Here is a 16,302-nt window from a genome sequence, read left to right as displayed (position 1 = left end):
GGAGTTTGGATCACATGCCTTCACAAAGGCTTTTTAAAACAAAAACTGAACAAAACTCAGGGCGAACACAAAGGAACAAAAAGACGGTGACATCCAACAGAAATCGAGATCTTTTATTCTGGCCTGGTCATTTGCCTAATCTTTACGTGGTAACACGCTGTGATTGGGCAACTCATTTCTTTCTTGTTGTGCGACGCTCCGCCTACTCGCGTGCCGTAGATTGATCGCCTGTGTCATGATTGTGTGTGTGTGTTTTGTGGTTGTCTTATAATACATGTACTACACTGAGCCGCGCGTGCCAGCCTTTGTACGCGACGAATACACGGCCTTATCGAGTAATTAGACATACATTTAGTTATTCTACATTCATAGCTCGATCAGGCATCAAGTTCGGTCGCCTGTGCACAACTCTCTTCATTTATATATTTCTGACGCACATCCACAAGTAGTATATCACTATCAGTTTGCCGACACTTGGTTTCTACTAAGCCTCCTGGATTTATTGCAAATCACCATTTATCCTGATCACGATGCAACCTAAGGAACATATAGCACTGATAATGGAACAACTACAGAAGACCCTTTTACTGAGGGCAAAACACTGGTAAGTTATTTGTCATTATTTCCACATTATAAATAACTTATAATCATGTTGTCTACTCATCTTTGCTAATTATAGAGTTATTTCAGATCTACAATTTTTATTCGTGTTTTTATAATACTTGTTTGTGATCTTATGCTGCTTTGTAAATCAAATAACCTATGTTCGCTAATTACTTTTGTAATTATATTCAAAAGCTATCATATTGTGTTCATATTTAATGTATGTTTTAGCTGATCGTTGAAATTTGCATGAGCCTGGTCATATTATTACAAATATGTTAGCTCTACACAATAATTCTATATTTTGTCAGAGTATATTTGATCTAGATCTAGTTTGCGATATGTAACGAACGATAGAGCAGGGAGGTGAGATTGGGTAGAGCAAGAACGAAGCTGGGTTTGGGCATGTGGTTTGAAGGCCATAGAGCACCGACCATGGGTGACCGTAGGCCAAACTATGGCCCCTCGAATCATCAGCTGCTGGAAGGCACACTTTGGGTGTGAGTGCGAGGTCCGGCCATGGCGAGGGTCAATTCAGCATTGTCTGTCGCGCATAATACTTGACCATTGCCAGCATAATCTAGCTCAAGGGCGGTTTGGGTTGCATGGCCGGGCCTGGATACTCCTCCGATCGAAACCGCTTTGTATTTCAATATTATCTCTGTTAGTTTTACTTAAAACTGCACAAGAAATGAAATTGCGTAGATATAAATCATGCATAATGGTTTTATTTTCCATAACTAACTTTGCGTGGAATGAGGCGATAAGCAGGGCATGTGAGTTAAAGTCTCACCTCCCTGGGTTAAGTATACGTGCCAGCAAGCATGTGAATGAAGTTATTTAAACATGAAATGTGGTAATAGCTCAAATGTAATTATATCCGATAAATCAACCCCAAATTATTATCTCGTTGAGTCTCAAAAGTTTGCATGATTAAACCCAAATATATATTTCTATACATTCATGTAAAATGAAGCCGTATAATATAAGCGAGGGAAGAACGTAATTTGATAAAATTTAATTTATGAACTGTACATTAATCATGATCTAAGGAGACACGAACGAGCGAGCTTATATTATACGTCTTCATTTTACTTGTAAGGTATAGATGCCCATATAAGTATGAAGAGTATTTGTGCTTGTGGGACAGACCTCGTGCAAGCTGGTGGTAATGCAAGAGAAAGAGGTTTGCAAGGGGAATGATATGCGGCATGAGATTGGGTGCATTGGGATTGGGAGTGAAGACAGACAACTCAAACCTCGTATTTTTATAGTTTCCCATAACCGGGTCAAATCTACTCAAATTTCACCCAATTAGAATAACGACCCTGCTTGATTGTTAGCTTGAATTTGACCTACAAAGAGAAGGGAGGGGGGGGGGGGGGGACAGAGAGAGCTAGAGAGATTATAGACAGGGGAGGGGGGGGGGGGAGAGAGAGAGGGGGGAGGGGAAGGGTGAACACAAGAATTAAGAAGATATGCATAATGGGTCTGAATGTTTTAAGACATGTAGCGACATCGAGGTGCCTCGAAGTTAAGTGGGTGAGGGGGCGTCTACATGCAGGAACTAACAAAAAAAGATTCCCCAATTTGTTTTTCCTTAGTCGATATTAATATGCAGTATTGAGTGATATCGAGACACACTCTTACGCCCCCATCATACCCGCCCGCATCTTGAGTTTCGATATCATCTTGCATGCATTCCCGGGCATTTAAATGACAGCCTCATTAAAGTGTTGAATGTACTTTTGCTGATGTGGAATATTCATTTGAGTCCTTATTTCCCCCATCCCAGGTCAGTGATATTTCATTCCAAAAAGAGATCAAAATCCTCACTTTCTTGTGAATCCCTCAATAATCATAACATGTAAATTTATTCAAACTGACTTATTATATTATACAACTGAAAGATAATTATCATAGCGCTATTTATCAAATAAGCTCATTAAAAGGCTGCATATTTATTAATTAGATAGAATCACTACAACATTCATAAGAGAGAAAAAGGCGATGGGAAAGGAAGGGGTAGAGAGAGGAGAGAGAGAGAAAGAGAGAGAAAGAGAGACAGATTATGAGAAGACAATCATGATTTTGCCTAGAGCAAGATATCAATTAGTGTACTTACTCTCTTAATTTCTCTTAATGTACCAGGGTAGCGTCATGTAATAGTCGATACCGACTATTACATGACGCTACCCTGGTACATGCATCAAGCACTGTACTTAAGGCATTCACCAAGTCGCTGGATTCACTTAATAACATTACACAAATTCATGCATTCATTTAGCTCACTATCATCTTTCATTATGTCTTACATAATTATGATATTACTCTCTTACAGTAATTAGAGATACAATGTATGTATAATCTTTTTAATTAATAAGCTTACAATTTCCATCATTCAAATTACATGTCAGTTTCTTGTATAAGTCTAGCTGTAATATATAGCCAGAGTGAATAGACAATACCTGGCACAAACTCCAAGAATAGCGTACATTATTGATGGGTTACAGATTGGTTGCTATGTAAACATAGCCTTTAATAATTTTATGACCATTGTATACAATTTGATTCCTATCTCCTCGTCAAAATTATTGCACCCCTCCACCGCCAATGAATTTTAAAAATGCATGTATATTGTCCTCATCCTGCTCAGTCTTCAGATTTCTCGTTCATAATTATTATGAGGAATGGTCATAAAGAATTGGAGAAGGTCATAACTTTGTAATTTTAAATAAAACTTTTTTTTTCTTCGTTCGTTTTAATTGATTAATGATTCTTTAAGTATTTCCTTACATGGGAAGTAATGGCCTGATACTCGGACATTATGCTATTTGTATTGTATTGTATTGGATTATTGAGATTTAAAAAAAAATCGAACATGCAGCCGTGTAAGAGCTGAAATGGTTCAATAGTTTAACATAAAAGTACAATGATAATGCATTCATAGATATTTAAAACTGAAAAAGTAATTTAAACTGTCACCTAGATTTACTTTCATTTGTTATAATTTTTAAGAAAATTAAATGTCCACCCCTTTAACCTCTTATGTTTTTTGAATTGTTGGTTACTCGGCGTGTATCGCTCGCCTTGCTTGGTTTGGCTTCGTACCAATCATATGCCCTCATGGTTAACGAAACTCTAACCACAGGGAGTCTGCAAATGGGGCAAAACACAAGGGTAAAATGGGGTTTGGATATTTTGGGGTACACTGGTAATGGAAGCTAGGGTAAAAAAAAGGGGGGGGGGTAGAGACAGATATGTAGTAAATAGTTTCATTACCTTATATTTCGTATCCGTTCTATTCCGATTCGAACTTTTGAGAGGATGTTTGCTATAATCATCTATTAGATTGAATTAAACAGCACTAACAGGTCTGAAATGAAGTAGACCTACATTTCGTGCGATGAAAACGAAATTATATTTTTCTATTGGAGGGGGAGGAGCGTAGTCTGCAGAATCAAAACCCTTTATTATTAGGTCTCAATTATGTCTCTTTTAATCATATCTTGTATCATTTACATGAATAAAATATTGAGTATCTATCTTTATTGAAAAACATAATATTCACTATTTCCCTTGTCCCCGTATTAACCCCATCGATTGCTGTTGATTGTAGGTCACTCCTAATACGACCAGATTTGCGGAGGGGCGATGATTGTGACAGCCGCACTAACACGTAACCATGACAACGCACTGTAAAATCTCTTAAGCAGACGAAATCCTTTCCTTAATTTTACCTCGTAATCGCACAATCTCGTCTTTAAGAGATATGTAACTTCTGTTACTTGAAGAATCTGAAACTAAAATGATTTCACATATCATGAGAAATCCATTCGATATATGGACTGGGTGTGGTTGTAGTAAGAGGTTGCATGTTTGGTATCTGAAGTCTAATTTTGACCGAGGCACGCGTCTAACTCTACACGTGTCACTGCAACGAAAACATACACGAAATAATTTACAGTGAGCATTTGTTTCGTCTGGCTACCATTAGAAAAATGGGGAATCCGAGGTGCACTAGCTAGGTTCATGTATATTGCATGTCCAATTATAGCACAGATGGATTAGATCCTCATCTTAATATGGAAAACAATTTGGACCGGTGTCTATTTATAGAAACTATAATACATTGCGTCGCAGAAATCTGGAACGATATAGAACGAGGCAGATTATGGAACTGCTTATTATCGGTTACGATTCTATAATGTAATATGGTAATTCCCTTTATATCAGCTGATCAGCAGCTGATTCTGAGAGACAGATAATCATACAAACCAATTTCTTCTTTTCTAAGTGCGCTTATCACGTGTTTTGAAACATTGCTTGCACGTGTTCTAAAGAATAATTCATTGACTGGAGATTATATACACATGCATAATATATGTATATATATATATATATATATATATACTTTCGAAGTGGAATTCGTTTTGAGGTTGTCAAATGACTGGAACTATTGTCGATCTTGTGACGGGTCTGATATATCACCTGGTAATCACACTATCACCTGATGATCACACTATCACGTGGCTATAATCTCCCCGACTGTAAACAAAAATATATCGTACGAGAGTAAATGAAAAGTTATAAACAGATAGTCTGTCATATTTTCCCCCAATTACATGGAAAATGTATCAAAGCAAATATATTCTGAGTTTTCCTTTCGAATCAACAACTTGTTTATCTCAAAGTGTGTGGGCGGTCATGTTCCCCCCTTTGTCTAATGTACAGTCAGGCCTATATTATATTGAAATAGAATGATCGTCATTGTTGATATGAATCCCCTTGTTGATGGTATTATTTCTAATTGGTATTCTTTTGTATCTCTTGTTGTTTATCAGTTTTAGTAGACACTCATTCACTTATTAATATAGAAAATAAGACTGTTAAACATTCATTACGAGATTTAAAGGTATTTATCAATAATGTTAATGGTTATTGTTTTATCTTTACAGCTATACACGGCAGCTTGTGTCTCCTGCTAAACGCTGTGATTTCTGCAAGAAGTCCATGTTCGTCATGACTCTACGCTGTAAAGATTGCAGGTACGAAAACGCTAAATTGTTAGTGTCCACATATCACGAATAAACTATTATGCTATTCATAGCAACAGATATGGAAGAGGAAATATGTGTATAAATTATACAGTATATTGTTCACTAGTTCAAACTGCTGTTTTTCCTTCTCCTCTTTTCCTCGTCTCCTTATCATTAGGCCAACATTTCTTTACTTTTACGTTATTAAAATCTGTCAGTCATGAATCTAAGTATCGATCAAGGAACAAACAAAAACGCCCGCGTGAATGTGAATCTTGAATATCAATCAGCGGTCATGATAACCCGGATTTACTGGTTATTGATTACATCGCCCACTCAGAGAAACGTGCACTTAGGACTAACTTCGTACTTTTGAAATGTGTATTAAACAATATAGATGTTATGAAACTACTCTGTTTTTGGTGTTATGTGCAATGAACTGAAAGTTGGCATAATATTTGCCACCCCTGGCTAAAATGGCATCTTTCTGGATCACACGTAACCCTTGCTCTGAGCGGTAGTAAAGCTTCAAAACACAACCCATGCCAAAGACCTCGTTATATCCTCCACGTATCATAAAGTGTTTATTTAAACTACCTCGTGCCAAATGTAGGCTAAATGCCTGGAAAGTGACATGAGCTTGTCATTTCTACATCTCTTTCTCTTGTCGTATTGGTCTTTGTGTGTAGAGGGTGATAAGGTCATTATAAACTATTAAACAATGGCACACATGGGAGTCCATAATATATGGCTACAGTCCTGTCATCAATTTTTGCATAGATCTGGGAATTGTTTTGAAAGCTGTTGAATCCAAGAATATGCATCCTACATTTTACTTCAAAAATATCTATCAATAATTGATTCCAGTGTCTAACTCTTCATTTTTTCTTGTTTTCCTTTTCAGAGTAAGATGTCACCGCCGCTGTGCACAACAAGCAGCTAATCTCTGCGAACTCGCCGCCAAACACAATTTGACAACAGGTACCCACAATCGAAACCTCTATTCTAGCGTTCACTTTATAACAGATTAACTTACAATCAAATCTTATTTGTTATGAATAAGGAGAGCTAGTGTATTTTAAAGTTAATTTTTTACTCTTGCCGAGCCTTAATTTCACTTTCCCAGCCCCTCTCTTCACTTTATCCATTTTGTTATTACTCAATGTCTCTACCTTTGTAATTTCCCTGTTCCACTCTTCTGTTCGTTCTTACCACTCTCCACTCTCACACTCTATACCTGAGAGTGCATGGTAATACCGGACACGGATTTCTAAAGATATTACTTCTTGCATTTCCCCAGGTCCGTAATCTTATCCTGCACATCGTACTACATAATTATTAGCACACTGATTCATTCGATGAATAGGGGAATTATCAGCAAAGATATGAGCCCCAAGGAAATTTCAGACGGAGAGATTTCCAAAAGTAATTTTACACAATGCAACAAAACAATTTTATGCATTGAAACTTAGCCAAATTGGCAACTGCACCATAGCGTGCCTAAATGCGCCATAATTTTGATGTTCCGAATAAAACTTTTACAAATATTTAATTGTCGTTTGATTTGGTGCATACACGCATACGTTTAAAGAAAAAAAAACTTTTCTCCCACGCGCCCTCATTACGCCCCATCGCCCACCCCACTGTTATTCTACCACCTATATTAGAAGTAGTTTTTTGGTCTTTTAAATTCACCAGGGTGAAATAAAAACTGTTGGAATAATAATAATTGTTGGAATTGAATGATAGAAATCAAATAGAAGGAAATCGTGGGCGTTAAACATGGTCAAAAGATGTCTTTAATTTCTTTCAATTATTTCATGAAGGATGATCGTTGTTTATTTGCCTAGATCCTCTTCTCGTGTAACCGATATCTTTTTTCCTTCTCAAATAATCCTAGTTATTGCTTCAATTGCACTTATTGAAATGGTACTTATTTCATCTATATAGGGAGTTTTGAAACATTATATTTTCATTATTTTTTTTTGTCTTCTTGATGTTTTATCATGATGCAGGTCCAGAGAGTAGAAATGTCGTGCCTACATGTCATGCTGCACTAGCCGAGGCGTCTAGAAGACATCAATCAGCCAACTCCACCCCAGTACCGACCCACCGCAGGAAGAGTTCGACCGAATCCTTCAGAGAGATCGAGACTCACCAGTCCACCTTCAGCGTCAGACGTTCCACCACCCGTCAACGCCTCAGCACCACCACTGTCCCCAAAGACCACTCCCTTGGGCGTGTCTCCAGGTCGACCCTCTCATCACAGTCCTCCAACCGATCATCAGTATCCGGGTACTACTCTCAAGAATCCGATGCAAGCCTTCTATCCGAATGCGACACACCCAAAGAGATCAGCGTCTTTGATAGTTTCGGACCCGGTGACGTCACTTCGCCGATTCCTTCCTCCTCTCGTTCGCGAAGACACGAGGCGTGGGCGGCGACGAAGCCGGCGCCTACATCGACCTATATGGACTGTCCGGCTCATGGAAACTGCGAGTCTGGTGCTGAGACCAACCTGATGATGTCTCTGGATGGAGGATCACTTGTTGCAACTTGGCCTCAAGACCGGAAGTGCAACTGCTGTCCCCACATTCCAGGTAGGAAAAAAAGAAGTTAATTTGTAATGTTCACAAAAGGTTACACCTATATTATGAACCTTGATAATATGATTAAATACATTGAAACTGCTTGCTCTATTTCTTACATAATTCCCTGAAAAACACGTGCCGCTTTCACCTCCTTGAATATAATGCATGTCATAATTCTATCATGCATCTCAATAAAATATTCGAGATGAAACGGTCAAAGATTCAAAATATAACCGACCATGCAACGTGACAAGTGCGACACGCGGTACGCCGTGTCATTTTATGACGTCACAATGGTTTCACACTTTGCTATCACCTTGCATCTCTGTTCACGCCTCATTATTAAAGCGATGTTGATCAATTCAATTTCCAATTGGATTGTTATGTGCTTAGACTCCAACTCATTTTATTGCTGTGATTGAATACGAACAAGTACTTCCAAACGCTCTAATTAAAATGAAGTTCAAGCAATAAAGAACGTTCATTTATTTATGGCATTGTGGTCCAGGTTCGATTTAAAACAACAACTATAAATCCACGTTTCATGATATTTATAATTTTTATGACATCTGACAAATCACTAATAATAATAAAAAACAAGTTCGTTGAGCAGAATGCTCAAATATGCTACGAAGTTTGATCATTATAACTCTCTTATATATTCATTCTTTAAGCATTCCCGTTAGTATAAAGATAACAATTATTGTTTTTATATTTTTCTGGCGCAGAAAACAACTGCAACTCCAATGATCAGATGGTATCAGATTGGACAGAAGAATATCGACGATCTTCCTTGCATTACGAAGCACAGAAAGAAGGGCTCAGTGAATGGACTATACCTCATGCTAATCTTAAGTATGGAAGATGCATAGAGAAAGGCAAACTCGGCAGCACATACAAGTAAGTTAAATAAGACACGAAGCAAAGTATCATAGATATTGTTTTGATCAATCGAAAGGAGAATTTAATCAAATAGTATACGAAAACTAATAAAATCGAAACGAAAATGGCTATGTCATTTTAGCAAAGAAGAAAATGATGTTTCTTAATTTCTGACTGTTACAAAACTTGGAATACAATTACAAATTACGATTGTGAGCAAATTTTTTAAGCTAAGAAGCAACTACATGATGCAAAATTGTTTCGACTCAAAATTCTAAAGTGAGTCACAGCCTGAATTCATCAGATAACATAGAAAGATTTATCAATTTCTCTCATTTGTAATCGGTTTATCGGGATGAGTAATGCTAGTGATTTCATCACCATAAAATAATTTCCCCACTCTAGTTACATCCTCGTCAACATAATATTCAATACAATAATAAAGAGTTGATTCATTTGGTTTGGGGGATTAAAAATAAAAGTCTATTAATATCTTTCTTTTTCATTCCTAGGGGTCACTGGCACGGTGAAGTCCTCATCCAGACCAGGTATTCCAAGTCGACCGACATCAATGATTTCCTGGACGAGGTCGCTATGCTGAGTAAGATACGCCATGAGAACATTGCTCTATTCATGGGAGCGTGCGTCGAACCAGGCAACCTAGCCGTCGTCAACAGGTAAATTAGACAACTTTATCTTGTTTTTTAAACATTTCTCTTCTAAATTCTAAAAATGTCTTTCTTTTATTGCCTTCCATAATCAATGGGATCTTAGCATTTCACTCCGATGAAGGATTTCGAATATTAGATATACAGATTTACAAAAAGTCAAAAATATAAGATAAAATCAAGACAATAACAGTTGCAGAAAAATTGCTGACATGCAGAATCACGTCTCTCTCGATAAAATATTACAACTAAAAGTAAAAATCCTTTCCTCACTTTGTGTTAATATTAAAATATGATCATAATATTGCAATATAAATTTAAATTTATTCTTTTGTCATGGTTGCTTTAATTATATTTGTTTCTTTTGAATCTCTAATGCAGTATCCACAAAGGTCCATCACTCTATCACCACCTTCACGTCCACCGTAGGAAGCTCCAGACTTCTTCCAAGATGGACATTGCTCGTCAGATAGGTCAAGCTATGGGTTACCTCCAAGCTAAGGGCATCATCGTAGGTCATCTCTCTTCGAGATGCGTCTATCTCGAGTCAAAGGTCAAGCTATCGGTCACCAGGGTCGATACCAGTGACGTCACATGCCAAAGGTGAGTGTCCAGCGAAAGAATAACATTTAGTTACCTTCAGGTTTTAGTTTGTAACATAAACTTTGTGTATGATTCTCTTTGCAACAATAATTATTGAGGGTCAGGAACATTTTCTTTTCTAAAAAAGAACAATCCTGGGACTAATCTTTCAATGGCTGTGTCTCACGTGATAATGCCACACAATAATTGATATAGTTAGAGTAATGATTCTCTCACTGTAGGGAAAGTTGGAAAAACCAAGACATTATTAGCAATATGTCGCAATAAACAAGCACTTATCAAGTACGTGTGGAATATAAAGTATCATTTGCACCAAATCCTGAAACTTATATCCAATCGAACACATAATAATTACCCATCATATCATTTTTCATGAAGCCTGGATTTATTCCGATCCATCTCTCACCATGCTATTTCAGAGAAAGCGGGGAATCCCCCTATTGACCGCATGACATTGCGTCATCCGCTCTCGGGTTTCTTCTGCCATGGTTATTATTATAATGTAACATTGTGCGTGCGGCATGAATGGCATTCGAAACTACTCGACTATGAGAGATATTATATATCCATTACACACGCCCTTGAACATTGATCGCCGACTCTAGAGATTTAGTATGGTTTTATCATGGTCAATCATAAACTGATTGTGTAAAGAATGTTTCTCTTATATCCATGGCAACTTGAATTCAATCATGCTCGAAATATGTTATTATGGGCTGTACTGTTTATTTAGGAGAATTTTATAACAGTGGGAAAAATAATGAGATGATCAAACTCATTTGTAAATAATTATTGACTTCCTTTCTTTGACAGGGCCAGCCACGCGTGTCTTCCTAGAGGAAAGCTTCAGTACCTTGCCCCCGAACTCCTGGCGAAAGCCCGCGTTGTTCCACCCGAATTTATTACTGGCAACGAACAGACACATAGCACCGATGTGTATGCTTTTGGGTAAGTGTGATAATAACAAGTTAGATAATGCTGATAATTATGATTAAGTAATAAAATTGGGAACAAAACATAAATAAGAAAATACACAACATATACACGACTTATATCTACTCCTAATTAAAAAGATTGGATATAAACCCGTGGATAAAAATTATTGACCCTTTGGTTTCAACAGTACAGAATTTCGTAGAAACGACAAAATATATCATTTCGTATTTTGTAAAGTAAATAACCAAATATCAACTTCCTCCTGATCTTTACAGAACTATCCTCTTTGAGATCATTGCTGGACGGTGGCCTCTGCAGTACGCATGCTCAGAAAGCGTTATCTACCAGACTTGTTCGGGGAGACGAGATGACTTTAGAAATGTCACGTGTTCTTCAACTATGAAGGTAAGAAGAAACAACAACCAGATTGTTTTACACATAAAATGAAGAAAAGGGTTTGATAAACCTTTTCGTTGACCACAATGATTCACAGCGAGTATGAGTTTTGACTGTCATACACGATGTATTGATCAAAGTATAGAAGTACAACTGAACTTACATGATGAAAATACTTTTGTAATCTGTTTATATAATCCTACAAAGATGGTACTACTTTTCTCAAAATGACAGAAAGAGCAATTTCTTCTTTGTGCGAATATCGTATGAGATAAACAGCATATGTCGCCTGCTTCTTCATTGTAATTATATTGTACTATAATTGGCAGCAAATTTTGTATACAAAATAATCATCCTGATAATCTATTTTCTATTTTTTACAGAACCTAATTCAAGAATGTTGGTCACAAAACCCCAATGAGAGGCCGTCCTTTCAGGATATTGTCAAAGAACTCAAGAAAAACGTGAGTAGAAAACAAATTCTTGTTATAATCACTTATAAGATTCATCATCACAGATATACAGTAGGTTTGCGGGTGCACCATGTGTGTGGGAGAGAGAGTGGTTTGAGGAGTCCTAAAAAGGATTAACGAGTCAGAGTCCTTTTTAGGACTTCTTAAACCTCTCACACACACACATGGTGCACCCGCAAACCTACTGTATATCTACATCACCATGCAAGCCGACACTTACAAGCAGCTTCATCACAGATGTAACTCTGCCGTGAGAATTTATTACGAAATTAGGACAGATTTCCTCAATAACAAGCAATGTTGTAAAAAAGGGGAAAAAAATCATACATAATTTCACCCTTCGATTGACCTTTTTTGTAAGGACAAGGCTGTTCTTGCGATATAACCGGTTCATCTGAAATCGCACGTACATTCTATACTCGTGGGAATTTTATATATTTACGAACCTTTTTCACATCCTTCATTTTCATGGATGAACACGACACTTTCAACTTGACCCAAATTTACAAATAATCAGGGTGAAATAGTTTATGGCTATTATTGATTCTTAAGTGTTAAATGCTCAAGCTGTGACACCACAACAGCGAATTACTAATTTGTTTTCGTTTTTCTGTTTTTCTTCCCACTCTTTCTCACACCTTTGATCGATCAGGTTTCCCTTGGCAACATGAAGCACAGTCTCTCAGAGCCGGATAATCTCAATCGACTCGGAACCGGTCTTTTTCGATGAGCAACGGTTCTATGCAAATGAAGAATGGGCGGTGGTGGCTGAAACCGTATAAACCTTATCCAATCTCAAAATACCCGTCCGTTCGAACAAACCGTGTGGACCAAATCTACTTCATGCCAGCTATAGGGTAACGTTAAATACGGATGGATAACACATTATAATCGCATACAAAATTGGCAGAACTCTTGTTGGAGATCAACCCATCTTGAACATAAGTATGAGAGAGCCAACTGGGTAAAATGATAGATCCTTCGTAAGCTCATCAAATGCGGATCCCCGCGGATCGCTCACGTGACATCAACGCATTTAATACACCGGATTACCCGATTTATATCTCTTCAGCAGTGTCTTAACGTTGATATCTGCAAAGATATATACCTTCATATAGCATACCTAAACCATGATGTGTATTCGATCACCTCAACAGTACTTAAACAAAACAGCTGTATATTTCAGAAATGATATTAGAAGATCGTGACTGTATGAATCTGGAGCTTCCAATTTCCAAGAAAAGCAAAACTTTTTATGCTTTAATTTTTTTATATAAAGGAGATAATGTTGAGTGCAATATTTTTATGAACATGTGCACTAAATTGTTAGATTCGATGATACTGTGTCTGAATAATATTATTGAAACCGCATGTTACACAATATTATGTACCAGTTCGTTTGTGCAATTAATTTATTTTATTTTCGCTTTTGATATCTAACCTGTAAGTTTGATATTTTACTTTGAAAATAAGATGTCTAGTGTACATCCATCATGCAATATATTTCGGGTGATATTACTACAAAGCATGCATTTAATGATATTTACTGAATTGAATGAAAATATGAATATTCAAGAGTGCAATACCAGAAATTTGAGAAAGTATATCGAATGTAAAAGGTTCTTTCATGACTATGTGTGTGATAAGCTGGAAAGGTTATTGAATTTGAATTGAAAATTATATACTTTTAAAGTAAAAGAAGAAATTCTTGAAAATAGAACTCTTGTAATACGCTTATTGAAAAGCAACACTATAACAATATTTAGTAAATCATTCATTTAAATGCATGTTTTAAAAACATTTTAAGTATCTGATTTGATTTTAATGAACAATATTCAATTGTTGATTTTTGTGTTTGTGAATCTTTCAGTTCGTTATGTTTTTTAACGTTAATTGTTATCGTTTATTTTTCAAATCTGGTCGAAGTATAAATTTGAACTTGATAAAATCTCCACTCTGTGAGTGGCTGTATTCATCGCTAAGTCTTATACTTAATTCGTGTTAGAGGTATACTAACGTTCACAGTGGATGCTACAAACGCATAAAGCATGTAAAGCAACGTGAACGATACGTAGGCTTGACGTGGCATTCATTGCTTCATTCACCAGGCACTCCTTGAATCATAACAATATTTAGAGTCACTTAAATACCATGACTGCATACAATTACTTATCACATTATTACGTTTTGTTTCCAATTACTCTGATTTTGAATTCTTGACCGTGATATTTGATTTAAGGCGACAATATATACTCTTCATTAATTCAAAAGGAATTAAGGTCACAATGTAGAATTAAGGCAAAACCAAACTGTCTATAAAGGCATCCCAAGCAAAATAGAACAAATTTAATGGCTACGGTAGACAGATGGCCATTATAGACAGGTTCTATAACACTATACATAATATAATTCTTCTCTTGAAGGTTGACAAAACAGGTTATGACCAAAGACAGGTGGCCTTTAAAAAAAGATTGCAGGTTAGACTGTACATTTAAGCCTTTAAAGACTTTATGCTGGAGTCATGTAGCTCCATCTTGATGTTCTGCCTTTGACGTTGCTTTGCAGCTGGTAAAGCCATCAGTATGTCTTAACGTCAACCAAATCAAAGAGTGTATCGAAACGCGACAATGAACTCAATATCCCAAGGTTTTTGATAAAAACAAAAACGCGCCCCTCTAAAACATTCTTTCATAGTGAAATTTGATCATAGAGCAACACATTTTGATTCACTTGTTCCAAGATTTTAGTTGGAAACAATCAGCAGAGTACTTGAAATTAATTCTTTAATCTAGGTTAACAATCAGATTTGATATCCAGGCGAGGTTATGAAGGGCTTTAATGCCATGGAGAACCGTCGTATCTTGTGCCAGATCCCAGCTTTATTTTTACACACAAACACGCACACTCGACGGCTTACAAATGCACATACATTTCCCCCACTCATTTTTAGGAATTTTGGAAGATAATCGCTTATGATATGGATTGACCTATATTCCTAGGGGCGTGACGGATCAAGTCAATCCCAGATGTGACACCTAAATATCATGTAATGCCGTGTTTTTCACTCAGATCGACTCTAAGCTATATCTTTATATTCAGTATATTTGTATATAGCATGAAGATCGTGTCAAGCAAATAACCTGGATATACAATTTTTTTATTTTTTAAAGAATTGTATTTGAATGGATATTAAAGTAATCATTATACATCATGATGTCTTACATTCAAGATTAGTTCATAAGATGTTGAATCATTTTGTGATTCATCTTTTGCACATTTCATAATATTTATTTGCATCTATTTTGCACCGATTGCAATGTTTTGATAATAAATTATTTATTACACCGAATACAGATTTAGCTTTTTATTTTGTTTATGATGAAGTAGTCTCTTTGAGGGTTTTTGAGGAAGAGAGAGAGAGAGAGAGAGAGAGAGAGAGGGAGGGGGTAGAGAGAGAGAGAGAGAAAGAGACAGAGAGTCAGACAGACAAATCTTTCAAAATGTTTTCTTTGAACGTGAAGTTGAAGAGAGATAGATTGAATGGAGAGAGAAAAAAGTAGGGGAGAGGGAGAGAGAGCAAAATAGATAAAACCTTGATCATACTATATAATGCTTCCGTAGTATCCGTACACAATTATTAATGAAAGTTGACTCTCTCCCTCCCTCACCAGTCCATAATACACCTTCATTCAAATCCATAGCACGGAGTCGTTTTCTGACCCAAAGTAAGTTTTCAACATAACCATGTAGACAAAATGGACTAGACATGGTATATTCGTGTTATGGTGCATCACTTTCGATTGATGTTAAAGATCCGCCCTTGTTTTGTCGTTAGTTCTAACTATGTAGGCTTAATTTAATTGTCAATCATATCAATATAGACAAAATATAAACTACTGCTGTTTGTAGAAACTACCAGATTTAAACAGATCGAGCTGCATGATGACCCTTCCTATACAGGATTATGATATCCATAAATTCAACATTAATTTAGTCTATATACTAATCGAACAACCAGTCGAAGTCGGTTGGATTCACTTCTCTTCTGATGCAGTAATGCTCTCATTTATTCAAAATAAATCACGCAGTCATAACATTTATATACGGTGAA

General features: G+C 36.6%; 1 protein-coding gene across 1 annotated transcript; it reads left to right on the top strand.

Annotated features, from left to right (window-relative positions):
* Nucleotides 1–330: 330 nt before the first annotated feature.
* Nucleotides 331–15,540, top strand: LOC574860 (serine/threonine-protein kinase B-raf). The gene is made up of 11 exons (XM_775262.5): nt 331–604; nt 5,562–5,651; nt 6,547–6,623; nt 7,658–8,242; nt 8,962–9,133; nt 9,628–9,792; nt 10,165–10,386; nt 11,200–11,334; nt 11,598–11,727; nt 12,102–12,182; nt 12,844–15,540. Exons 1-11 carry the CDS (start codon nt 531–533, stop codon nt 12,919–12,921), a joined length of 1,809 nt encoding a protein of 602 aa, XP_780355.4. The 5' UTR covers nt 331–530; the 3' UTR covers nt 12,922–15,540.
* The last annotated feature ends 762 nt before the right edge of the window (nt 15,541–16,302 follow it).

Source organism: Strongylocentrotus purpuratus, unplaced genomic scaffold, assembly GCF_000002235.5.
Source record: "Strongylocentrotus purpuratus isolate Spur 01 unplaced genomic scaffold, Spur_5.0 spur5_scaffold_9, whole genome shotgun sequence".
NCBI classification, from domain to species: domain Eukaryota; kingdom Metazoa; phylum Echinodermata; class Echinoidea; order Camarodonta; family Strongylocentrotidae; genus Strongylocentrotus; species Strongylocentrotus purpuratus.
Note: the sequence above shows the minus strand (reverse complement) of the source record. Positions and strands in the feature narration are given on the sequence as shown.